The 27,808-nt window shown below is 35.3% G+C and overlaps 2 protein-coding genes across 2 annotated transcripts in view; both read right to left on the bottom strand.

Annotated features, from left to right (window-relative positions):
• Positions 1 to 27,808, bottom strand: part of LOC111055920 — a 46,592-nt gene that overhangs the window by 6,038 nt on the left and 12,746 nt on the right. Inside the window, exons 3-13 of the mRNA XM_039436613.1 lie at positions 24,963 to 25,128; positions 23,866 to 24,048; positions 21,916 to 22,168; positions 20,826 to 20,981; positions 18,902 to 19,113; positions 17,491 to 17,630; positions 15,859 to 16,039; positions 9,248 to 9,481; positions 6,976 to 7,102; positions 2,563 to 2,749; positions 1,089 to 1,455 (exon numbers count right to left, since the gene is read on the bottom strand). Coding sequence (XP_039292547.1) covers positions 1,089 to 1,455; positions 2,563 to 2,749; positions 6,976 to 7,102; positions 9,248 to 9,481; positions 15,859 to 16,039; positions 17,491 to 17,630; positions 18,902 to 19,113; positions 20,826 to 20,981; positions 21,916 to 22,168; positions 23,866 to 24,048; positions 24,963 to 25,128 — 2,206 coding nt within the window. The remainder of the gene's footprint in view (positions 1 to 1,088; positions 1,456 to 2,562; positions 2,750 to 6,975; positions 7,103 to 9,247; positions 9,482 to 15,858; positions 16,040 to 17,490; positions 17,631 to 18,901; positions 19,114 to 20,825; positions 20,982 to 21,915; positions 22,169 to 23,865; positions 24,049 to 24,962; positions 25,129 to 27,808) is intronic.
• Positions 12,835 to 14,880, bottom strand: LOC120353257. Its single transcript, XM_039436240.1, has one exon. The coding sequence runs from the start codon at positions 13,767 to 13,769 to the stop codon at positions 13,035 to 13,037; it is 735 nt and encodes a 244-aa protein (XP_039292174.1). The 5' UTR covers positions 13,770 to 14,880; the 3' UTR covers positions 12,835 to 13,034.

The following is a 27,808-nucleotide window of genomic DNA, read 5'->3' as shown; positions in this document are numbered from 1 at the left end:
TTATTCGTATACAGATTGAATACAATATTATCATTTTCATTGACTTTTTTATTTATTCTTATGGCGTTTTGTAGGTGGTATCCAACTAGTCTGAATAAATAATAATTTATAAAATAAAAATAACATCAAGGTACACTTTTTATATGTTATCATAATTCAATTATTATAAAAATAACTAGAACTCTTTTTAAACTTGTTTTATATAAACCCAAATAGTTTCAGCACTCATGCTCACACACAGACTTGGAAATGGCATGAGTGCTGAAACTAGTTGTGTTTATATAAAAAACTTTGAAAAGAGTACTAGTTACTTCTGAGCAGTTCTCAAACAATGAAGACATTGTGCGGTTTATTAAAGCTGGCAGAATAAGATGGATGGGACGGACATAATGTTGAGAATGGGAAATGGAAGAGTTGTGAAATGTATATGGAAGGAGAGGATATATAACAGAAGAAGAAAAGGTCGACCAAGAAATAGATGAAACAATTCAAGTAGCGCTATTAAAATAATTAGGGCCGGTTTCCGAGCTCGGGATTTGGCTAAGTTCTAGACCTTAAACAGCTGGAGTAAGAAAATTTTGCTTTCCGAAACGGGACGTAGTCGTAGACATTGTCAAAGTCACGTTTGAATTAAATTTTAAAAAACTAGAAAATTGAACTTAAAATAAAATAAAGAGAAAATAGTGTAAAGTTTCAGCTATTTTGAATTATTTATAAATGTTCAATTTCGTCAAGGAAAAACGTTTCCAATTATAGAAATGGGAAAATAAAAACTTCGACTACTGTTATAAAAACTGCGGCTACGCCCCGTTTTGGAAAGCCAATTTTCTGACTCCAGCTGTTTAAAGTCTAGAACTTAGCTAAATCCCGAGCTCGGAAACCGGCCCTTAATTATCATTAATATAGATTATTTTTTCATTTTAATAAAAGTGATAGCCCCATACAACAAATTGAATAATTTATGAATATAAATAGTCATGGCAGAAACCAATGGCGGGTTCAATGGTCCAATAGATTTAATAAGTGTCCAAGAAACCGGGGCTGAATTTGATGTTTCATGACAGTAAAGAGTATTGATTGATAATTACCTTGAGTAATTTGGCATTGAACTGGTCTCCCAAGCTGAGGAAGTCTAACACAGTTTCATTGTCGATGAGTAAGGTGAGGCCCTGTTCACAGGCGGTCTTGAGCGAGTCGACCTGATAGCGGTCGGCCGCATAGAGCAGGTCTGCCAGCTGATCGGCACTCAATCCGGTCGGCGATTCCAGCAGTCCGTGATCAGTGTTCACTCCGGTCGGCGACTCTAGCAGGCCGTGATCAGTGCTTGGTGCGGTCGGCGACTCTAGCAGGCCGTGATTGGTGCTCACTCCGGCCGGCGACTCCAGCAGGCCGCTGTAGAGGTACTCCACCAGTATGGTGAACAGCTTCGGGCTTGTGTCGATGATCACGATTTTCCTGAAATCATCAATCAAAGTCACTTTACAACAACAGTATTCAATCAACATAATTCATTTTATTAGAAGTTGATTGGTTGTTTTGTTAGATCTATACTATCAGTATAATACAATAAGTATTTTTAGATCTGGAAAAAGCGTTTAACAGTGTTTCCAATGAGTTGCTTTGTAAGAAGCTAAAACGCATTGGAATCAGAGGTAAAGTACTTGAATGGTTCAAATCCTATCTTCAAGATCGTACATGAACTGTTAAGATTGGGGACCATATCAGCAATGGAACTACAGTTGAATACGGAGTACCTCAGGGAACAGTGCTTGTGCCTATACTGTGTTTAATATTTGCAAATGAACTTTGCTCCCTGGACAAAAGAAAATGGATGGTAGCCTTTTCTGATAATACAGCCATTATGTTCCAGGGAAAGGATTGGAAAAATTTGTTATAAATGGCTGAGTCTGAGATACATAGTCATGCTCTGGTTGAATAGTAATCTACTCACTCTAAACATAGAAAAACTATATTTTTAGCCTTTTTTAACTTAAATGATTGATTGTGCTCATCCTGGCAACTTGCCCTGCAACTGCCCTTTCATTGAAAGAATTGATAGAGTAGAATATTAAGGAATAATAGTTGATATTTTCCAATAACAATATCGTGTGAGCTGGCTGGCTCAGGTCTGGTGTCAGAGTTTTCAGGTCACAACTGATCAATTTCAGGGCCTCTGACATGACCTAACGACTGCTTTTTAGGCAGCCGGGACCGACGCTTAACGTGTCCATCCGAAACACGGGAGTGGCTCGAGATATATATCTTGCCCGGGCCGGGATTTGAACCCGGGCCTCTGAATCATAAAGCCAGCATCTGATCCACTCGACTACGGCCACTCCGATATTTTCCAATGGAACAAGCTCATATCCAAAATTGTTGATATTTTCCAATGGAACTAGCACATATCCAAAATTGTAACAAAATTAAGAAAACTTGTGTTCATATTTGTGAAACTTCGTCAGATCTGTAAAAATAGTGGGTGGTTGAATAATATCCGCTACAATATCCTAATAATTCAACGTGGAATATTTTAAAAGTCATGTTTGATTGTATATTGGTCACCTGTCAATGGCTTCCCGCATGCCAGACAGCAAAGCTCTGCGGAACCAGTCACACCTTGCAGCTACAATCAAGCGGTGCGCTTTCAGAGAGAACAACACTTCCTCAGCTGGAGGGGGACTAGATGCTGCTGCAGCAGCCGCCGAAGCTTGCTCTGTGCTCGGGGAGCTCACTGCACTGTCTTGAGCATCTGTAATCAATCAATTAAATATTGAAGCAGCGAACTGCAGTAAGCAGTGTAGTACAGATTGATTCGGTTGTCACATTAGCTTAGTCATGCTTTTATTTAAAAGTGCTACAATTCAATTAAAATATAAAAAAAACATAATATTTTTGGGCTTAAAATTGATTTGTTTTTACTTTATATTATTCTAATTTGCAGTTTGCTTTATGTGTTTTGAAAAGTTCTTTTATCAATCTATCTAAATTGATAATATTTAGGTAATTGAAATTTCTTTTTTGATTTGTAATTTCAAAATTAATGATTTGGTAAAGAAAATGAAAAGGACATAACCTACTTAATATTTGGATGTGAGACAAAATTTAGAAATAGAATTATTGGGCAATAGCTTGTTTTTCTTTTCTAACTATTGTTATGTTTGCTCTATCTAATAAATGAATAAATAAAATCGATTAAATATTAAAGCCGCGTACTGCAGTAAGTAGTGTGATAAGTCTGACCTACTGTTTGATTATCTTATTAGCTTAGTCATGCTTGTTTTGTGTTATTTTTATCAGCATAGCCCCGGTTTTTGTATTTTTATGGCTAGAATGAGCACTTTGTAATTGACCGAGCGAAGTGAGGTCTAATATTCAAGTCGACGGTTTGGCATTTCTCTTAATGTTTAAATGTTTGAATGTTTAAATGTTTATATGTTGCGCATTTACGGCGAAACGCGGAAATAGATTTTCATGAAATTTGACAGGTATGTTCCTTTTTTAATAGCGCGTCGACGTATATACAAGGTTTTTGGAAATTTTGCATTTCAAGGATAATATAAAAGGAAAAAGGAGCCTCCTTCATATGTCAATATTAGAGTAAAAATCTGGTGTGGCGCACTCACACAACTTTCCTTGCCGTTATGAAAATTGATCACCTGACGCTAGTGTACCCGCGCACCTCAAGTCTACTATTCAATGATTTGAGCCAGCTGGTAACAGGGCAATAACGCTGGAGACACACATGAGGTCTGCTATCTCTTCATAGTGAATGATTTAATAGAATCAACAATAATTTGCAATTGAATAATCACATTTTCTCGAATTTAAAGCTTATTTTCAAATTTAGGTGAAAATGTTACTGAACATTAATTGTAGAGATTTTCATGCTCAATCTACTCCACTTGATTTTTCTTGTTTCAATTGTATCTGAAGCCTGATAATTGGAAATCTATCTGCATTGATGGGGCGGAGCTCCTGAAATTTTTACAGATATGGGACTTGTGGCAGTTGATAGAGCTTATCGATGACTATTTAAAGTATGAATTTGATCAAAATCGTTGGAGCCGTTTCCGAGAAAATCACGAAAAATCCTGTTTTTGACAACATTTTCGCCATTTTAGCCGCCATCTTGAATTGCATTTGATCGAAATTGTTCGTGTCGGATCCTTATAGTGAAAGGACCTTAAGTTCCAATTTTCAAGTCATTCCGTTAATTGAGAGATGAGATATCGTGTACACAGACGCACATACACTCATACACACACACACACACACCACACACACACACACACACACCACACACACACACACACACATACAGACCAATACCCAAAAACCAGTTTTTTTGGACTCAGGGGACCTTGAAACGTATAGAAATATAGAAATTGGGGTACCTTAATTTTTTTCGGAAAGCAATACTTTCCTTACCTATGGTAATAGGGCAAGGAAAGTAAAATCAGACTATAGGATTATTCATCATAAATCAGCTGACAAGTGATTACACAGATGTTTGGAGAAGCCAGTCTTTTGCTGTATTTTCCATAAGGGTTATAGTTCCAATCAGGTACTTGTGGATGAGAATACTGCGTGATGTCTACTGTTCACAGAACTACTAGTTAAATATAATATTCATCTCTATCACCATCATCATCATCAATTTATTATCCATCTAGCATACTACATTACATAAATTAGCATTCTACAGAAGGTGCATACTACACTCTATACTAAAAATACTCATGTAAAATAAGTCATTTGGAACAAATTTAAATTGAAGATTCCACATTTTATCGGGAGAAGTATTCAAGTAGTTTTCAACACCAAAATGTGTCACTGAATCCATAAAAATTACTATCGAAATGGAACGAACTCTATGAGGCCCGATTTCACCAAAAACGTAAATCAGGTTTGAGCGCCTTGTTGGTTAAGAACCAAATGTTGGTCAAACGAAGTTGTGTAGTGTTGGTGAAATCGGGCCTTAATCCTGTAAAGTTGCTGTTTTAAAACAGTATCACACAAAATGTGAGACGACGAGGGAATAAAAGAATAAGGATATCGACCCATTCCACAATGGTTGGTTTAAAAAATGCATCAATCATTGAAACTTTTAAGCCCGCCGCAAAGTAGACCCACGCTAATCCACGAAAAGCAACCCACGCCGTGGGATGTTTTGTAAACCATTGCTATACAATTATTCATAATCAATCAGCTGACAAGTGGATTATTCATTGCATGTATTACACAGTGATGTCTAGAGAAGCCTAGTAATGGTTTACAAAACATACAACGGCGTGGGTTGCTTTTCGTGGATTAGCGTGGGTCTACTTTGCGGCGGGCCTGTACTTAGAATACCATAATCTTAAAATCATTGGTTTCTTTGTTACATCTTCCCAGATTTATTCTTATATTTTCAGCAAAATCTTCAAGACAATCATTCAGCTACTGTTCTATTTTCATCAAAATCCTCCAGACAATCATCAGCAAAGTTAGCTTCTCAATGTATGATGTTCTATTCATTGTGATCTGCAATCTCATAGGTTTCTAAATCTATAACTAGATCACATTATATTAGATATAGAGCCAGTTGCACGTACGTCTGTTAAATATGGTCATTAACGCCGATAACAAATCAGCGTTAGTTTTACGGATTCATTTCTGTTCCACAAAGATCGGTTAGTTTTTAATCCCGATTAAGTTTTCCGTTCAACTAACCAAGATTTTAACGGTTTCACAATCCGTCAACACTGTAACAACCGACAGATGTTATTATTCTGAACTGAACAAATGGCACAAAAGTGAGGTTATGTTATTGATGACCATTCATTACGCATGCGCCATAAAATTTGTCGCCAGTGTCGTGCTATCTGCAGACGAACCAGATCGAATACTAACCTCAAAAATCAGAATCTAATTTTAAATGCTAATATCAGCTAAATACACTTCTCTATTTTATCAACAGATGAAATTCATTCCTATATTTAGCTCATACTTTGAATTCTGTAGTTTTTTTACCAAAAACTAATTGGAAGACAGCTACCTACTAGTAGGTACATAATCGGCGTTAGTTGGATTCAATTCCCCGTGAATGGCCTGTTAGAAATCTTTTACGTCGATTAGTTTAACCGCCGTTATTTTTCGATTTTCACCTTTGTGAACCAAATTCTCTACATTTCAGCTAATCGCCGTTAAAATGGTGCCAACTAATCAGAATTAATTTTTTTACGCCGGCTAGTTTAATTGGCGTTATCGCTTGAAATTTCTGTTTTGTGCAACCAAAATGCATCGGTTAGCGCTAATCTCGATTAAAGTATAGCATTTTATCGTGATTAAACGTTAACCGACGTACGTGCAACTGGGGGATAGAAACCTATGGGATCGCAGATTGATGTCTGTGTGGCCGGGTCCTTAATGAATAATGGAATTGATCCCAATACATAAAAAACTCACCGATGAATAATTTTGAGGAAAGTAATCCGATCTTGTTTGAAGGTGTTAATATAGGAAGGGTACTCCGATATGCGGGTGAAGAATAAATGTACCAGATGCGAATCAACTCCATGCTCTCATTTCCCAAATTTTGAGATGACGTACTAAATGAGAAATAATAACCTGATAGCTGCTCTTTATCTTTTAACAATGAATATAGTTGTTTACAGAAGAGTTGTTCAAAGATAACCTGCCACAAAAAGATAGACATTTTTGGAGTCGAAATTCCTAGGGATGAAAAAGGGTAATATGAGTAATGTCGATAAGGAGGAAGAACGAATCTATCAATTATATATTTATAAATAATTGAATTGAATGATAATAAAGCCTAAAAAATAACTGTTTTTGCAGCCAAAATTCCAAGGGATGGAAAAAGGATAATATGAGTAATTTCGATAATATATTATTATAAAAATGTCGACTTCTAGTAAGTTTGGAACAAAATTGAGAACTTCGGAAGGATCGTTATTTTGAGCACTCATTATTTACCGTGGGATGGTCGTATCTCAAAAACCATGTCTGTTCCAACACCAGATCTAAGTAATTCTAGAGCGGCTTTTGACAGACGGCTGCTGCTTGACAGACGTGGCTCACAAAGGCTCTCGACTAGACTCAACTGCAAAAATAGAAGAAGAGAGAATTAGAATAGGAATATGAAAAGACAAATAAAATTAGAGAAATGGGAGGAACAAAGTATAGAAATAGATATTTCAAGTTGAAATGGACATGCAACTCTGTCTTTCACAGTAACTATGATTATTATCATGATGTTTATCATTATTTTTAAACACAAATATTGCTTATTTTGGCTAGTAGGACTCTTAATGGTGATGATATAACTTTTTTGTTCTTTGTAATGTTACTAGGCTGGAGAACTCGCTGGAAAATTGCTGACAACTTTGGGTTAGGCAATTTATTCCTGGCTGTATCAGTGGTTTTCAATAAAGACAATATGACTCTCATCATAACTGATAATTACTGATAACAATTAAAAAAAATACTATTAATTTATGTACAATACAAATATCAAAAATGACTAAAAATAATTTTCATCATAATTATGTTATACCACTATAATAATAAGTGTTTGTCTAATTCTATAACATGAACTGAAATTAAAAATAGTAGTATTTTGAGTGTTAAAGATAATTGTAATTATATGTGGATTCACACCAAATTCTGTAAAATACGGGTGAATATGAGAATAAATTCATTAAAACCGCGTTGGAAACCTTCAATCAATGTAAACCTAAAATGATAATAAATTAATGATAAAGTTTAATCCTATAATGAAAATAATAAAAGCGTTCATTGTTGACTAATTTCGATTTATGAAGCACTAGAAGAACGTTCAATTATAGCCCGGCCAAACAGAGAGTGATCTGCGGCCTGCAGTCCCATAGGTTTCTATACCTATATCGCATATTTAATAGAGATAGCAGATATATTCTATAGGATCGCAGATCGCTCTCTGTGTGTTCGGGCCCTTGAAGAATGACAACAGATGTGAATCCTATTATATTAAGCGAGCAATTTCTGTATGTCTGTTTATATTTTTATATCTGGTTATTTATGTTCAACGGATCTCGAAAACGGCTCTAACGATTTTCACGAAATTTGGAACATAGTAAGTTTATGATATAAAAATTCGATTTCACTAGGTCTCATCCCTTGGAAAACTCGCTGAAGGGCATGAAAAGGATAACAATTATTCATCCTTGGAAAAACAGATGATAATTTCGTCGTCTGTCGAAACCGAATATGCATGTGTGGGATGGAAACAGGATTATTTCCAGCTGTGTAATCAATCAGCGAGAAATATTATCTAGAAATTTTAATCGACTTGGTCAAAATAATCTGATTTGTTGACATGACATGATAATCATTCTAAACTAGAGTATATCATAATTTTGCTACTATTTGCTATTTGATTACTATTATTTGCTATTAATTGCTAGTATTTGACAATTTTAAGTGATTAGTGAGTGTTATTTTGTTATTCAATTTGGTTTGTAAAAAATCTAGATTGGAAATTTTTTGTTTTCAAATGTTTGGACTGAAAATTTAACCTGAATTCAAGTGTATGAAACATAACCTACTTTTTGGACTATTTTATAGTGCATAAATCAAATTTCGGGGAAGAAACCATTTTGGGCTGTGCCTGTTAGTCCTTCCCCAATCATTTCAAAGAATTGTGTTATGTTTATCGATAGTTTATAAATAAATAACGAGCGAAGCTCGGTGCCCCGATATTTAAAATTAATGAAGAAATAACTACATAGTAGGCTTTTTTCCAACTTTTTATATGAAAAAGGGTAGGTTACTATGTAGTTGTTTATTTATTAATTGAAGTAACTAAGTAATTATTTTTTAATTTCAAGTGATTATTGAGTGTAATTGTTATTCAATTTGGTTTTTGAACAATTGAAATAGAAATTACATGTTTTCAAGTGTTTTTAATGAACATTAGACTCAAATTAAAAAGTGAATGTAATATAACCTATTTTTTTGGACTATTGTATGAATCGAAATTCGTGGAAACAGTTTTGGGCTATGCCTGTTGGTCCTTCCTCTATCATTTTAATGAATTGTGTTCTATGTATCATTGAATGAATAGATAAATAAGTTCAAGTAGCCCTATTGAAATACTTTATATTAAATTAAAATGTTTAAATCATGAAAGTTTTCAATGTTGATTAATTTCAATTGATGAAGCAAGAGAAAAACGTTCAATTAGTTGCATTTTTCAAATATCACTGACCTTTGGTTGATTGTGCTTGGGCGTGGCGTGTGCGGCGCTGGGGGAGTCGGGGGCGGGCGAGGAGGGTGCCGAGGGTGGTGGTGGGGGGGCAGCGGGGGAGCAGGGCACTCGGTCGAGTAGGCCGAGCGACACCAGCGACTGTGAGAACGAGTCGCGCGACACCAAGTCGCACAGTTGGATTACAATAGAATGCAGTGTGCTCTTGTGCGTCACCAGTCGCTTCACAAAGTCGTGCTGCAAAAAAAATTCAAATTCATTTACTCACCATAAAAAGTATATACAAAATAATTCAATTAATAAACCATTCAATCAATCATGAATCGGTACAACAATATATTCTACTCAGATAAATGAGACTGGCCTCTAACGGTAGAACATGCATGCACATACTCATTCGACTTACATTGTTGTGTCATCATAGCTGTAATCTTCTAACATAAAATAAACAAACAATAAGAATAAGAATAAGAATAAGAATAAGAATATTTATTTGCCATTAAATACAACACTGTACAATAGGCATCGTCATTTTGTTTGAAAAAGAACAAAATACAATATATACACATATAATCTATGCTGTCATTGATTGTCACTAGGCATGTCAGTGTAGTTCATATATTCATTTAAATCATAAAATGCTTTTTCTTTCAGCCACTTGCAAATAACTGCCTTATATCTTGGTTCCGGTAGTTGTCTAATTCTCTGGGGCATCTTATTGAAGATTCGGAACTGCTGGAACTTGTGACTCATGAAGGTCTTGTTGAGACGGATATGAGGTGTTGTCAGGAACGAACGCTGTCTTGTTGCGTAGCTGTGAATCTCCTCTTGTCGTATGAAGTTGGTTTCATTTTTTCTCATGTGCATCAGATTACAAAATATGTACATGCATGGCAGTGTCATTATCTGAAGTTCTGGGAAGGCTTGTCTGCATGATTCATCATTCCTCAGACCAACGATGCATCTGATTGCCTTTTTCTGCCATACAAAAACCCTCTTCATACCACTGCAGTTCCCCCATAGGCGAAGTCCATAGCTCAAGTGAGAATGAAATAAACCGTAATAGGCTGATATCAGCACTTCTTTACTGACACAAAGCCTCAGTCTCTTCAGAGCGTATAAGCTGCGGGATAGTTTTTTGCAAAGGAAATCAATTTGATTGGTCCAGCACAGCTTACTGTCTAACATGACTCCTAACAATTTCACAGGGTTCATATAATTCTCATACCGTTCACTAGATGTATTTCTCAATGAGAATATTATATTTTCACATTTTCTCTCATTCAATGCCAAGTGATTGGCTGTGTACCATCGCTTTGAACTCTCTAAAGCATTGTTGAGTTGACTTAAAACAACGTTCTCATTCTTATCAATGCTCAGAACGGTGGTATCGTCAGCATATAATACTGAATAAGATGGGACATTCACACTGTAGTCATTGATATAGACAATGAACAAAAACGGGCCCAGTACAGATCCTTGCGGAACGCCTGCTTTTGTGAATCTAGGAGCTGAATAATTATTATCGACTCTGACTATTTGGATTCTATCTTTCAAGTAGCATTTGATCAAGTTCAATTTAGAGCCCTCAATTCCATAATATTCAAGCTTCTTGCATAGAATTGAGTGTGACACAGTGTCGAAAGCCTTGCTCAGATCCAGCAGGCCACGACCAATAACTGAACCTCTCTCAAATCCCTCAAGTATAAACTCCACAATTTTCTCTAAAGCCATAGTAGTGGAACATTTGTTTCGAAAGCCAAATTGATTATTATTGAGCAATTTATTAGTAGTGAAATGTTCAGTAAGTGCTATTAATAAACAAGTTTCAATCACTTTACTGATAATTGGTCCTATCGCAACAGGTCTAAAATTTTCAGGTTGGTTCTTATCACCCTTTTTGTGAATGGGGTTGACTACTGATTGTTTCAAACAGTCGGGGAAAACACCAGATTTAAAAATAGAATTTATTATGAATACCAATGGAATATTGATTGAATCAATGATGTTCTTTAGTAAGAAATTTGAAATTCCAAAGATATCTTCACTACGTGATGAGCTCATTTTTTTACAATTTTCATTATTATATTCGTGTCTACATTAATCCAGGAAAACTTACATGCAGTTTCGTTGTCATTCCTTCGTATACCTGTGTTGGTTCTTAGAAAATCTGAATAGGTAAGTGGGTTTTGACAGCTCTGCTGATGGCCAATGACATTATCAGGAACGTCTACAAAGAAATCGTTAAATTCGTCCGGTGAAATCTTCACATCAGTTAGTACAGGTGTTGTAGTGTCCTTAATAGAATTTATTATTTTCCATGCAGTTTTGCATTTGTTTTTTGACTCCAAAATCAATTTATTATTTGCGGCAACTTGTGCTAGTGTCAATGCCTTTCTATACTTTTTCTTGTATTCTGTAAAGTTATTTTTCTCCACATCTCCTCCTGTGGCTTTCCATATACTATACAAAATCATAAGATGTTGTTTCATTGTTGTCAATTCCGTTGTGTACCACTTCTTATTTTTCATTTTTGTAGATCTAGGCTTGATTAAAGGACAGTGTAGATTGAGAAAATACACAATAGCATTTGAAAACATGGACGTCATTCTATTTACCGTACATCATATGTAGAATAAATTTTTGACCAATCATAATTTAGTAGTGACTCATTCAATTTATCCAGGTTTTCCTGTCTCAGTAGCCGAAATTTTCTTACTGATGGTTTCTTTTGATTCAAAACATTGCGATTTTCAGTCAATTCACTCAATGGCATTCCAAACTCAAGCAATAATCCAGCATGATCCGAAATCAAGTCTTGTTTGTAAATGAAACAATTATAGCAATTTGATCTCAAATCTGTGAAAAAGTTGTCAAGGCAGGCCTTTTTCCTCGTTGGACATGAATGAGATTTGTAAAGATTGAATGATCTCATTATGTTATGAAACATTTGAACTTCAAAGTTATCTTCCTTGAGAATGTCTATATTGAAGTCGCCTGCTAGCAGTATAGATCTATAGGATTTCGAAGTCACGAATGTTAAAAAATCTTCTAATCTATTGAGAAAGTCTCTGAGATTGGGGTCTGGTGTTCTATACATGCTCACTACTATGATATTCGATTTAAATATCTTTATTGCTGATACTTCAAATAGCGTTGGTAAACAAAACTGTGACACGTCAACAAGGGTGAAAGATAATTCTCTCTTAATTAAAATCGATGAGCCACCTCGAGTGAGAGGAGGCTCTCTGCAATATGAGGCTGCTAGTACAAAGCCATTGGGCACATAGAAAGACACTTCATCACCAACCAACCAATGCTCATTTAAGCACACAATATCCAAGGATGTATCTTTAGACAACTCTTCTAGTTGACTAATTTTTGACCTCAATGAACATACGTTTACAAAGAATATTCTCGTCGTCAACCCGCCTGCATCTACAGGTGACGAATTCGGGAATAGGTCAGATCGATCTGAGTTAACATTGTACCATTCTGAGAAAGCATCATCGTTTGAGTCATGTTCTTTGTTCTCATTTACTTTATCTATGTATCCATAGTACGATTGATTTGTCTTGGGTCTAAAAAATTTTGTTGAAGAGTTTTTATTTGTTCCACTTTGTTTATCATCAGCGCAAGAGTCCTTATGTATTGACAGTTCAAAAGAAGTTATGTCTGAGTTGTTCAGAATGGAGTCACCTTCATCGGATATCGTTGACAATGAGAGATCAATCAAATTGGAATCTTCGACTTTCCGTAAATTTGAGATTTTCGCTGTAAGAGCTCTGAATTACTGCATTATCCTCTTGGAAAACTGAACCTTCCCTCTCCCATTCAGATGCTGATTGAGTGATGTGTGATCCTGTGTTTGTAAGTCATTGAGTTCAATTAGCGACGTACCATGATACTCTGTTAGATTTTTAACTCCTTCATTGAATCTGGTAATCATTCTATTACACGTTGATTGTGGCAACTGATTGTATCTGTAGGGCAGTGTACACATTATAACATTTGTATGCCTTAGAGTTTCAATTGTCTCATCAATTCTTCTCAAAAGTCTATTAATATTACGGTATTTCATAACATCATTAGAGCCACCTGTCAAATCAATTGCATCATTTTTTGTAAAATTCCTGTGCTCTGTGTTCGATCTGACTGCACCCAAAATCACGTCCAATCCAGCTCCCGAGAATACATTTCCGGAAACTGTTGTATCCGAATCAGTCATGTTATGTAGCTTTGAACAGATTAATCTGCCAGTGTCATCAGCAAACATTAAGATTCTTTTCTTGCGTGATTCGCAGTGAGTGCTTTGAGTTTTCCAGTTTTCCTTTCTCAATTGTTTCCTCCCATTACTAATTCTCTCACTACCACCGTAATCCGTAGTCTTCATACCTTTCAACTTTTTAGCATTACTTAATTTTTCTTCCGTGTTATTAACGTTTTCATGTTTTCGTAATGTCTCTTCAAAAGTCATTCTATCTTCCCAGCGTCGTTGTCTGAGTTCCATAATATTAAGTTCCATTAATCTTACTTTGTAGGTTGTGTACCAAAATTTTGAGTTATTAAATGGAATTTATTATATCTTAAGTAAGTAATTTTCAGTTCCCATAAAGATAGTAAATTTATTCTTGTTCATTGGCAACTTAGCCAGCATTTCTAAAATCGTTATAATTATGATCAGCATCTTATTAAAGTCCTTGATTCCCACGATCCCACTTGGAATTATCTATTCTCACGACAGATCTAGACGCCAGAAGTATGCTGAATCAATCCCATAATTCTAAACTTGCAAAAGGGAAATAACTTTTCTCTCCTAGTTTCCTTCTTGCTTGAACGTATCACCTTCCTTATTTACTGAGGAGAAAGAGAGTGGGCGAAGAGAAATTCTCAGGCGATCGGTAAATATTTTAAAGTATGATGGTAAAACTGATCAGTCTGGACGCCTCTGAAAAAGGAGAGCGATCATTCTAATCCCAGCTGTCATAGTGTTAACTGTTTCTTGAGATTTTCTTTCAATTTCCAGTAATGTTTTCGTTTGGGGGTACATTCTCATTCTCTCCAGGAGAATTTAATTGATTGTCCAAGTAAATCGGACATCTTTTGAAGTAACTTAAAATTCAATTATTGTAATTTAGAAGTAAAGTCCCCCTTAAAGAATATACAGTAATAATGGGATAGCTTGAGATAAGATGACGATTGATTCCCTCTATACTTCGGATCTTCAATACCCCTTTTGGGTGAGTATTTTTATTATTGTCATTGAATATAATTCATCACGTGTAAAGTGAAAATGTTCGATTTATGTATGTTAAAAATATTATTTCCTCATAGGAAGCGGTGGATTGTATTTATTTGATGATCTACCTAGATCATCAATTGAATACAATCCTATTAGATATTGGTAATTATTATGTTTCTAATTCTGTTGTAAATTTGTCATCAGGTTTCTGTATCGGGCCGAGAATTTAACTACGGCCTGTAAAAGGGCCGGCGACTTCTTCCAACCATGGATGGAATCGTACGTCATTGAACGCTGATGAGGAGAGAACAAGACGAACTCCCTTTTGGATCTGTCGCCGCGACGCCTGAACATTCCTGGAGGACGAACAATCATCTTCACCCTTCATCCATCTCCGCCAGGGACTCCAGACATCGCGACGACAACTACAAGATGGGTACTTGATCTTTCCCCATCGGAATTCAATGTGTCCCTTAAATTTTGGTCTCTTAAAGACGTAAATGTAGTTAAATTTGGTCTCTTAAAGACGTAAATGTAATTAAATTTGGTCTCTTAAGACAAAGATAATCTTTAATTGAAGAAAGTATTTATTGTAAAGTGTTGTTTGAATTTAAATATTTAATATAGAGGCAATCAATCGTCAAGTGATTTTTATTTCGGATTCCTCACCACTAGAATAGCACTAGAAATTTCACTAACCCCTCCACCATCGGGGTCTGGCACGATTTCCAAACTTAATTATAGTTGTCTGAGAATTTAGGTTCTCAAAAGACACTATAGTTGGTAGAGTTGATGGTAACATAATGTCTTAACCCCCATAAAAATAGCAGGGATACTACTGCCTTAATCTTTGCTATCTGTTTAATTCTACAAAAAATTATTGAAACTATCACCAGTTGTTATTTAACTCATTTGCTTTATGGCTTAACCCTCCACATCATCAGCTGGGTAGTTAAACAATAACTTGAAGGGGTTTGTTAACCCCTTTGTTAGAACTTTCTAGTCAGGTTTGTTAGCTAATTGCTAACTCAAACCACTTCTAGGCAACTTTGTTAGCTTAATACAAACCACTTCTAGTCAGGTTTTTGTAGACAATTTGTTAAAAAAAGCACTTATAGTACTGATTCTGTGATGTAAAGCTGTTCAAAAAAGAAATTTCCTCATAACAGACGTTTAACGTTTCTTATTTGTTATTATCATAATACAAGATTTATTTTAATACTTAATGATACAAGACCTCTACAAATCAACCATACCTCGCTTCTGATGGAAGATGAATGAAATTTTACATAATTATTTGTCACGGCAGAGAAAAAAAAACTTAATAATAGAATTCATTCTATTAATTTTCAGAAATTTGTAGATCACTTACAACTTTCGACGATCCAACTTTGAAGCAGAACTTGAAGTCACGCCAACCCAGTTTGTCATCTAGAGCGGCTGTAATTTCTTCGAGACGAACTATAAATATTGGAATTTCTTCAATCAGTTGTTCCAAGCTTCGCGAAACAATGCGAACTTTGTTAACGTTTGTCATTTCGTTGAAGCGTTCTCTGCAAACACATAAAAATTATAAAATAAAATGCTGTGATTTAAAATTTGACATTTTCATTTACACAACAAATCTATGAAACTGTTATAAAGCCAGTTGTGTTATACGGGGCAGAAACCTGGGTTTTGAAAAAGAAGGATGAAAACCTACTGAGTATATGGGAACGGAAGATTCTGAGAAGAATATACGGTCCAGTATGTATTGATGGAGAATCAAGAGCTGCGTGACCTGTACAGAAAACCACCTATTGTACATGAGATCAAAGTGAGACGCTTGAGCTGGTTGGGTCATGTAGAAAGAATGAGCGATGAAAGAGCCGTTAAAAAAGTTTTCAGAGAAAACCCAGGCGGACGAAGGTTGAAAGGACGTCCACGCAAGCGCTGGCTGGAGGATGTGGAAGATGATCTCCGGAAAATAGGCGTTAGGGGATGGAGACGCAAGACTGCCGACAGAGAGGAGTGGAGAGGCATTCTTGAAGAGGCCAAGGCCCTGGATGGGCTGTAGTGCCATGGAGTAAGTAAGTATTTATTTGCCAAAAACAAAATACAAAAAAGCTTTACAAAAAATAAATATAAGTATATGCTACTGCACTTAAATCAAGATACATACATTTATTTAATTGGATATAATAACGAAATGATATCCTTTACATTACAAACAATAGTTTTAAAATGAAGATTCAATTTATGATCACATGCATAAGTACAGTAGGTGAGGCAAAAACACCGGCAAAAGGAAGATTCCTTGTGCGCCAGTGTGAGTCGTGAATCAGCTTAATCAGGGATGTAATATATAAACTTGAATCTAGCATGTTTATAAAACATTCAAGTTTCATTTCTCAATTGAAATGTTCCAGGACATTCATTCCTAGAAAATTGTTGAATTCGAACCAAAATTATTCAACAAACACTGAAAACTTGACTTTTAAATGGTAGAGTGGACATTACTATTCAAACTTCGCCAACTCGTCAAATAAAAAAGTCATTCTATTCATTTTTAAAACTTTGAAGACTCCGCCTAATAAAGATTTTTTTTTCTTAATTTTACTTGAAAAGTCAACTCGTAAAACGTTAGTGCGGACGACCACGAACGGTTTGGTATTTGGTAGCAAATCATAGAAGAGGCCATGGAGAGCAGGGGCATCCAACAAGACGTATGGAGAGATAGAGGCAGATGGCGTATTGAGTGCGGCAAACGGCCGGGAAGGCTGTAAAAACCCGCGTGTAAGGTGATTCAATTTGCTTTTATGATTGGGCCTAGTTATGTGATTGTCCAAGTCAAAGGTCGTGGATTGAATATAAATATTATATTTTCAAATTTAATAGCACGTTTCAACAATGATAATTTCTACTTCACTACTAGCTGGAAACACCATGCAATAAATAACTGATAATAATAAACTACCTAGCAAAAACTAAATAAATTATAATAGCCTACTAAATACTAATAAACATGTTCACCTCTTTCAAGGACATGATGAGCCTCCGTTTGGTTGTGGCATGCCCTTCTTTGAAAATAACTGAAGCTATTTGTTCGAGAGCCGATTTCAACTCCATTCCAAGATTCGATATAATCTCAAATATTTTTTCGATCTGGAATTGGAAAAAGCATTTAAGTTCTTTGTCAGGTCAATGAATATGAATGAAATAATACAAAAGTAAAGTATATAAATATAAATTAAAATTAACTCGCTCATTTTCTGGGAATAAATTGAATAAATGGTTTTCTATACTTTAGCCAAAAGTAGTATCATTTTAGAACGTGCTCATTTGCAAAGCTTTAACAATTTTTAACCTGATCTGCTACGATCAAGTGAAACAGGAGAACTCTACTAAGCTGACGTGAATAAAGGAATAATCTATGATATAATAAAGGGTAGAATCGTCTTAAATTTGTACGGGATGGGAAATACACGAATGACGTCGCCATCATCACATCTGAATTACTTTACAACACCAAATTTTCCCCAGTGCTAAGCACGGGTTACTTGCTAGTCCTAAATAAAAAAATGCTACTTTATAAATAAATCTACGTAACCTAATTCAATTAATAAATAATTAATCAGGAACCCCATCGATGAATGAATCTTCGGATAACATTATCAGCATTAATATTTTGTAGAAATCTAGGAAAAACGGAAAATGTAGCAGAAAAACCTCTATTCACAATATAACACAGAATTAATGATTGACTGATAACAACAGTCAAAATAATGCACATATCATTCAACTTTACACACTGGAGTGATATTGCCTTCTGGACAAATCAGTTGAAATTAGTTGTTTGTCGTCTATACACTCTTGGAGCGTTTTTGTCTCTAGAAGCGATTCGAATGAACGCAGTTCACATAGTGAATTCTACTGCAATTTCTTCATTGCGTTAACTCTATCTGTAAACAACTATATATGATGAACTGTGAACACCTCTGTGGACAAACTCCTTTGTTAACAAAATTACTTCATTGCGTGAACTCTTTCTGTAAACAACTATGTGGACAAACTACTTTATTAACAGAATTACTTCATTCCGTGAGCTCTCTGTGAACAAATTTATGACACAGATGGAAATTTAATAATAACTTGATGATAAACTGTGAACAACTATGTGAACAAACTATCTTTGAACAACTCTTCTGTGAACAACTATGTTTATTGTTAAGAGATAAAGAGCAGCTATTAGGTTATTATTTTTCATTTAGTAAGTCATCTCAAAAATTGGGAAAATGAGAGCAACTAAGCAGTGAGTTAATTCGCATCTGGCTGTGAAAGTCAACTTGCAAATTTGTAATATAATTTTACATCTAGAACTAGGTAAGTGGCGACGATTGTGAAAGTCAACTTGTGAAAATAGAATATAATTTTACCTCTGGAACTAGATAAGTGGCAATTTCCTGACTCTGTGTGGGAGAGAGAGAGCTGAATGTGGCCTTGATGCCAACGAGAAACCTGCGCAGTTGACCCATGAAGACGGGAAGCCGCGACTTGGCGTATCTTATGATCTCATGACGCTGCTCGCTCGTCAATTCCGATTTACGTTTGCTGAATAGATCACAGAGTACTAGCAGCTTAACACCAGCTGCAAACAACATATTAGATATTAGAGTATAATACAAAAGTAAAAGATGATGTTCTTTAGTAAAAAAACTATTTTTACCATGATTTAATTGAAAAGGGGGCACTAAAGCTAGTGATCTATCATTAAAAAGTAACACTAGAACTAGTAATTTACCATCAAGTAGCAACAACGAACCTAGTTGATTAACCATCAAATACCTAGCAACACCAAACCTAGTGATTAACCATCAAATACCTAGCAACACCAAACCTAGTGATTAATCATCAAGTACCTAGCAACACCAAACCTAGTGATTAACCATCAAATACCTAGCAACACTAAACCTAGTGATACACCATCAAGTAGCAACTTACTCATATTAATTTATTAGATCGAAAATATTACAATATTGGAAAGAAAAAAGAAACGTTAACCCAAAACTTCTTCATTTCCTCAATTCAGTTCATTAAATTGTCGTAGTGTTATGTTGATCACATTAACAAATTTCACTTTTAACTACACAAGATGAATGATAGATACTTCATAGCTATAATTTTGAATTTTAATGGATTTTTTGTGTAGCTGAGAAGTTGATATTGTGGTAATTATTCATATTGAAAGAAAAAGACTAAGAAATTTCAAAACCACAGATTTATTGATACTAAGAAAGACCGGTTTCAGTTATTACACCATTGTCAATCTTTGATAAACTCAGTGTAATAACCGAACTTCAACTTCAACTAACAACTTCGGTGTAATAACCGAAGCCGGTCTTTCTAAGTATCAATAAATCTGTGGTTTTTGACAATTTCTTAGTCTTTTTCATCCAAGTTAATGGATTTATATAAAAGTAAAAGAACCATTTCTTTATTTTGATAAACTACATATAACAAAACTTTTGCTTGTGCATACTATTACTATTCTCTCGAATAATATCTGTCATCATAAACCAAATACAACGAAAACAATAGTTACCCACTTCAGTATTTTTAAATTAAACTATTTCAATCCATTATGTTTCCTCTCTTCCTGATTATAATGTGTAGCAGGGAATGGTGTTATTTTTCTGATTTCACTGTTTATTTCTATGCTCAATAAGCAATATGATTGTGTGTAATAGGTATAGAATATTATACGATTTTAAATCATTGAAATATCTCACTTATGGTTGCTTACTAATAAAAGTAAAAGAGAGTTTCATGAGTTTTTATTTAATACAATTATCACGTCTAATTTACAAAGGAAAAAATGTTTTTGAAACCTTAAAAATAATAATGCACTTTATAGTAAGTTAATTGATAATCTTTCTAATAATAATAATTTAGGGCCGGTTTCCGAGCTCGGGATTTAGTCCCAGACTTTAAACAGCTGGAGTTGGAAAATTGGTTTTCCAAAACGGGGCGTAGTCGCAGTCATTGTCATAGTCACGTTTGAAATAAATTTCGAAAACTAGAAAATTGAACACAAAATAAAATAAAAATCGTTTCCAATTATAGAAATGAAAAAATAAAAAAGCTACGACTACTGTTATAAAAGCTGCGACTACGCCCCGTTTTGGAAAGCTAATTTTCTGACTCCAGCTGTTTAAAGTCTAGGACTTAGCTAAATCCCGAGCTCGGAAACCGGCCTTAGACTCTTTGTCTATCTATAAATGATAACAGTAAAGACTCCAATATGACTGGACTATGGTTCAAGTTGAAAAGTTTTCGGAGAAGTTGAGTGGAGGTACATACCAACAGCAGCTTCCTGTATTGACTGGCGAACGACAAAGCACAGCTTAGCTGGATTGTTGATGAGACTCTCACTGGTTGCAGGCGAGTGCTTAACGCTAAAGTGCTGGATTATTTGAGAGGCACAATTGTGCATGTCGTTCACCAGGTTCATCACCTCTGCAAAATAACATCAAAAATAGTGGAATTAACAATAATTTCTAAAAATTATCATATTCAGTTATAAAAAGTATGAAGCTACGTTTACACCAAAGTTATTGACAAAATGTCTTATAGATTCTATTAGATTGAGCATAACTTATCATACACATGATGAACACGTGTTTATCAAGTTCCGTTCAATCTAATAGAATCTATAAGGATTAAGTTATCAACATTTTGTTAATAACTTTGGTGTAAACACAGCTTTATAATTGAGAAGCCTAATAATGACAATGTTAGTTCAATGGATTTGAAGTAAGGTAAGATAAAAATTTTATTTTGAAATTATTATTCAGATCGGAAAAAATTCTAGTGTCGTATTTCCTCAATTTTTATACTTAAATAACGTATGAAAGAGGAGCCTTTCGAGTATCTTTTTCCGAGAATGGTCATTGATTTGCTTAAAAACCACCGTTATAATATATAGATAGACAGGTAGATACAGTATTTAATTCATTCAACACAGTGCACTTACTATTACACAAGCACACAGTTGAACGTCGTCAAATTAATACAAATACAGTACATCCTACTAAAATCGACTAATTCCCTCAAGTATCCTCCAAATACTCGTGCACCGTGTAGTAGGCTTTGTCAGTCAGATATTTTTGAAGGTCGGCTTTAAATCTATTAAGAGGAATGCTAGTAGATGCAAGCTTTAAATGTATAGGGAACTTATAAAATTTGCAGCCTGAATAACCAGACTTACCCTCAAAAATAATTACTCTGTTTTAGCGACAAGTAATGAACAAATAAAACAAATAGTTATCAGGATCTAACTTCTGAGTAGAAGTTTCTAACAAATCTTGACTACTGAAGCTGTTTTAGCGACGGACGGTTATCTAGATCTAACTTATGAGTAGAAGTTTCTAACAAAACTTAAACTACTCACGTTGCTTCAGAGTGTAGTTGCGCAGATAATGCTGGCAGAGCGCAACGAAGGGTGCGAACGAGGGATATGCGTTGACGGCGGAGATGCAGTGGCGGGCCGTGGCCTCAGTGAGGCCTGCGGGCAGACACTCTGCGTACAGGTAGTGCAGAATGGTGCCCAGCACCTCCTCAGGCAGGCCGGACAGGGGCGGCGGCGTCTGGCTCCAGTCCACGTCCGGCGTCAACAGTCCAACAATGCACGTGTGCACGTCGAACTGCAAACGAAGCCAAATTCCAAGTATAGCCTCATTCTTTTTCGAAACTTCTATTCATCAAAATTTGGGAGAAAATAGTTTTGGGCTATGCCTGTTGTCTTCTCCCAATTACATTATTTATAATATAATGATCGGCGACCTCCGGGTGATTGGAGTGGGGAATTGGCGACGGAGTGCACAAGTGAGAAATGAGTGGAGGCATTATGTTGAGGAGGCCAAAGTCCAACCAGGACTAAAGAGCCAGATAATGTATGCAATGTTTTGTGATTGTTAATAGTTGAATACTATAATTATATCTGTGAAAAGTTCAATTTTGGGAGTCATGAATGATGATTTGATATTTGGCCTCTTTTCATATGCAGAAATTTACACTTTTCGATCCGAATTCCATACGCATGAATCACTGAAGTTCTCAACAAGCTGGAACTTAAAAACACACTTTTATTTCTGTCACATCCACATTTATTAGATTTGTACACAGGACTGCAGTTTTGTATTAAAACTAACACATCTTCAGCTGTAGTGAAGATGTGTTGGTTTCAACAAGAAACTGCAGTCCTGTGTACAAATCTGATAAATGTCGATGTGACAAAAATAGAACTGTGTTTTCTTAATTAAGGGGAAATTCCAAATATAAATTCCTATTCAAGCTGAAGTTTTATTGGCAGCATAAGCATTCATGTTATCCATATAATTATAAGGAATGTGACACTTTTACCTGAGGATTTATTATATTATTATTTGATTCAATTTACGAGGCATATGTGTTGAGTTATTTGCGCTCTGAATTTTTTGCGAGGAGTGGGCTGCAAACCTAAAGCAAAGGACGGGATGAGAGAGAGATACAGGAAGCCAGGAAGCTACATTCAATACTTTGGACGGATGATATATCTGAGAGAGTAAATAAACAGGTTTCCAATCAATTGTGATGAGCTGTGTAACATATGGGGCGGAAGTATGGACACTAACCAAGAGACTAAAACAAAGATTATTGGCCATGGAGATGAATTACTGGAGATGTTGCCAGCTGACGAGAGATGGGGTGAGAAATGAGGTTTTAAGGGGGAAAATGGAATTGGACAGGTCAGTGGTGGATGAGGTGGAGAAGAAACAACTCCAGTGGCACGGAAATCTCAGAAGAATGAGCCCCAGTCGCATACCAAAGAAGATATATGAGTGGATTCCGGCTGAGAGGAGGAAACGAAGACGACCACGAACGGTTTGGCAGCAAAACATAGAAGAGGCCATGCAGAATGGAGAGCAGGGGCTTCCAACAAGACGTATGGAGAGATAGAGGCAGATGGCGTGTTGAGTGCGGGAAACGGCTGGGAAGGCTGTAAAAACCCGCGTGTAAGGTGATTCAATTTTCTTTTATGATTGGGCCTAGTTATGTGATTGTCCAAGTGAATTGAATATAATCATTGTCTTTTTTTTGAGTTGGAATGCAAAATAAAATCACTCGTGATGAAGCTGCACGAGTTGATAAAGCATAGTAGAACTGGCCGCTGACGAGCGTTCCAACAAGCCAACACGACACACAGAATATCCTCTGATTGACAATTCAACATTGGCTGATTCTCAGCCAGACATAGGGCATTTTGAGTCTCATGTTGGCTTCTTGGAATGATATCAGCTCAAGCTCCAAGAAAATTGAAAAAGATAATACACTTGGGCATTAGATTGATTCATCAACCTACCTTTTTGCTGTTGCTGGCTGTAATTGTGAGATCAGAGAAATAACCATCTTCTAAGGCGGGGAGGAGAGTAAAAGGAGTTTCCGAAATCTTATTGACATCAGCAGCATTGACACATTTGCATACAAGCGTGCACCAGCCATCGATTTCCGACATCCGTATGAAATTTGAATTCATCTGAATTACCTACAAACAATGATTCAACACATAATAATGATATCTAAGAAAATGTAATCTTATTAAAAAATTACTAGGGAAGATCAACTACCACTACATACATTGATAAAAATGTTCGTATAAAACACAATCTAAAGACATCCGTATGAAATTTGAATTCATCTGAATTACCTACAAACAATGATTCAACACATAATAATGTTATCTAAGAAAATTTGATCTTATTAAATAAATTACTAGGGAAGATCAACTACCACTACATACATTGATAAAAATGTTCATATAAAACTCAATCTAAAGACATCCGTATGAAATTTGAATTCATCTGAATTACCTACAAACAATGATTCAACACATAATAATGTTATCTAAGAAAATTTAATCTTATTAAATAAATTACTAGGGAAGATCAACTACCACTACATACATTGATAAAAATGTTCGTATAAAACTCAATCTAAACAATTCTTCTCTCTAGTTCTCAAATTTAGTTTCATAGAATGACCGAGGCATAAATTTAAATGTCAGCAAGTTAGCAAATTGTATAAATTGGAATTGAAAATACATGTTTGTTCTAAATCAATAGTTGAATAAATTTGTTTTGTTTAAAAAAAAATGAGAAGATTTTTATTAACGAATTATTATTTGATAAGTTCGATCAACCAGAATTTGAAATTTTAATGTATTTTTCATTGAAGTTACTGGCTCCTAGTTACTAATTACTAAAAAAGAAGACAATTGAATAATTGCCTGTGCATTTCAATGAACGAATCAACTAAGCTTCCAACCAATCAAGAATTCATGTTGATGGTTAAAATAGCAGTATAATTCCATTAAATATTACAGAAGAGAAGAAGCACTTGATTCGGCTACAATAAAACCTGAAAAAATTGTTAAATTGTGTTGCAAAAATGTCAGAATACCTGGAATTCGATGACGTGTCCACCACAAGCTCCAAAGTGAACAATTAGGTCGTTTGTTTGGTCGTAGGAAATGTCATAGGTATCACTGGCAAAGAGAGGCAGATCCTCAGCATTCTGTTTTATGGTCCAGGTTACGTCTCCACTTTCATCCAATTTCATAACAGTACTGAAAAATATCAAATATTAAAAATAAATTGAGGATAACAGTATCTAATATGTCATCTACGTAAAAAACATTAGATGCGAAAATCGATTTTGACTTTGACAAAGTCCATTTTTATGTCAAATAGAATTTTTAAATGAATATTATTTCTATTCTATTACACTGAATTGTACACCAGTTAATTACAGAGAACGCAGTTACAGTTTCAGAATATTAATTTTTCGAATAGTAGAAAACACTATGAAAAAATAGTGGAAATGTCCAAGCAAAACATGCCACACGACAAATTTCAGAACAAGGAAAAATAATAAGCAATTCACTTTCGGTAGGAACTCAACTAGATTTTAAAGTAGTTCTCATTCTCTCTAGAAAAATAGACCATTTTTTAATTCGTAGATAGAGGCAGATGGCGTGTTGAGTGCGGGAAACGGCCGGGAAGGCTGTAAAAACCCGCGTATAAGGTATAAGGTAAGGTTTTATTCTTAAGATCTATTGATCGCTTCACTGTGTATTTCTTTCCTATTGTGACATTACAGTATTTCCTATTTCTTTCCCAATAAAGACATTTTGTAGAAAACATAGTTTTGAACAATATCTGAGCTCACATACCCAACGTATTTGTAGCCCCACACAAATAGTTATTTGTGCAACTAGTGCGCAAAGTGACAGTTTGCTGCACCGAAAGAAACGTTTACGCCCGAGCCGTAGGCGAGGGCGGAATGGTTTCTTGAGTGCAGCAGAGGAACTTTGCGCACGTATTTCACATTAAGTTTTTCCTACAGTTACCATTGAATATGAAACGTGGGTAATTATGGGTAAAATTGCCTGAAATCCATGAAATGTTTTTCTGTGTAATTTTCTGTGTGGTGTGTGCTGTGGTGGCAATGTGCTGTCACTGTCCTTGGTTATAATATCTAATACTAATAATTAGCCGTTGTGCTTCGTTGCACCTCTGTTTACTATAGCAGCCCAGTCACTGTTACCAACTTCATTTTGATTTTGCTGCACTGTTGCTCCATATAACCTACTAAGTATTTTGCGTTGCCATGTTGCAAATCTGGAGTGCAGAAAAATTTTTCCCGCACTAGAGCGGAAAAGTGATTCTTTGCGTTCTGTAATCAGTGCAGCAATGGCCACTTTTCAACGTAACTGTAGGAAATAGTATATTTCGCACCTAGGGCCGAAAATGAGATATTTCCGGCTCGAAATCGGTTTTTAAGTCCGAGGCCGTAGGCCGAGGACTAGAAAAGATTGAGAGCCGGAAATACATTTTTGCCCATGGTGCGAACGCTATTTTTCGCCACACCAAAAAAAAACTTCCCAATATATAAGAAATTAAAAAATAAATAAAATTCAAACAGCCTATTTTGATAGTTTGAATCTTGGTTATGACAACTTTCACTGTCAATTAATTTCAATATTACTAATTAATGATTTACAATAGTGACAATATTTTTATACTATTAATATTTCGAATAATTGTTTGAATTTTTATAGCTCGCGCTTTGCGCCTGGTGCAATATCTCATGGATAGATGGATGAATAGAATTTTCATTACTATTGTGAAATAATGTGATTAAAAAATTAATATAATTGCATATTTCACAGTTTTGTCTCAAAATATATCTAAAAAATTGATTGAAATTTAAATTACGGTAACTAATATAAAAAATAGCTAATAAAAGTCGAAATTCATCGACAAAAAAAAAATGTCACTGACCGAGGTTCGAACCTAGATCATGTTTGTAATTCACTGAGCTTAGAGCTTTTGAGTACACGCCTTTACACTCTCGGCCATTGCTCCTTTTGATCGAACTGGCCTGTAAGTCAGGTAACGTATGTAGGCTACTATAATATAGTGTAGCCTATAGCGGCAAACTAAGCCGGTTTGCCGGCATTTTCACAACAAAATATTGCTCTGAAAATAGTTAAATCATAGAGAAAACATTCGAAGATTCAATCTTGAGTGGGCCTAATGTTTTCTCTATATGGTTTGATATTGAAGAAAAATTATCTAAAAGTTTTAATAATGAATTACGGAAAAATTACTAGGAATTTTTTAGTCAAGGCTGAGTTTCACCAGTAGGCTTACCTTAAACTTTAGATCTCTGCTGTATTTTCCTATTATTATTGTTGATTGTATTGCATTAAGAAGTGGAATTCGATAATAAAAAAGAAACAATTATTACTCTACCTCACTTTTAAATATCGATACAATTATTGTACTTTGATTTCAAATTCGATTCTTCACTTTTAAAGACTTGCGATACGTACCTTTCTGACAATGGACAATGTAGCGAACATTATATTGTTGAGGCTATGGATATATCATCGTATTCTATTGTTTGATATCAAAAACACAATAATAAATATTAAATTATGAAACAGTAATTTATAAAATATATTATTATAGACATAATACCGCGATTCACGATACATAATTATATAGATTATTACAGTCATTATGAGATTATCTCTCCATGATTTTTGTGAGATCGGACACGATCAGCTGTTATTCAAGGTCATTTTACAGCCCTAGGGCTGTAAAGTTTTACCGGCCTGGTCGGAAAACAATCACTTTCGGCCTCCATATGACGCACGTAAACCAGCTCATTACATCCAAGTGTGGCGAAATAGTATATTTCGCACCTAGGGCCGAAAATGAGACTTTTCTGGCTCGAAA

Source organism: Nilaparvata lugens, chromosome 10 (genome assembly GCF_014356525.2).
Source record: "Nilaparvata lugens isolate BPH chromosome 10, ASM1435652v1, whole genome shotgun sequence".
In the NCBI taxonomy this organism is placed as follows: Eukaryota; Metazoa; Arthropoda; class Insecta; order Hemiptera; family Delphacidae; genus Nilaparvata; species Nilaparvata lugens.
This window is presented reverse-complemented; position numbering and strand designations above follow the sequence as displayed.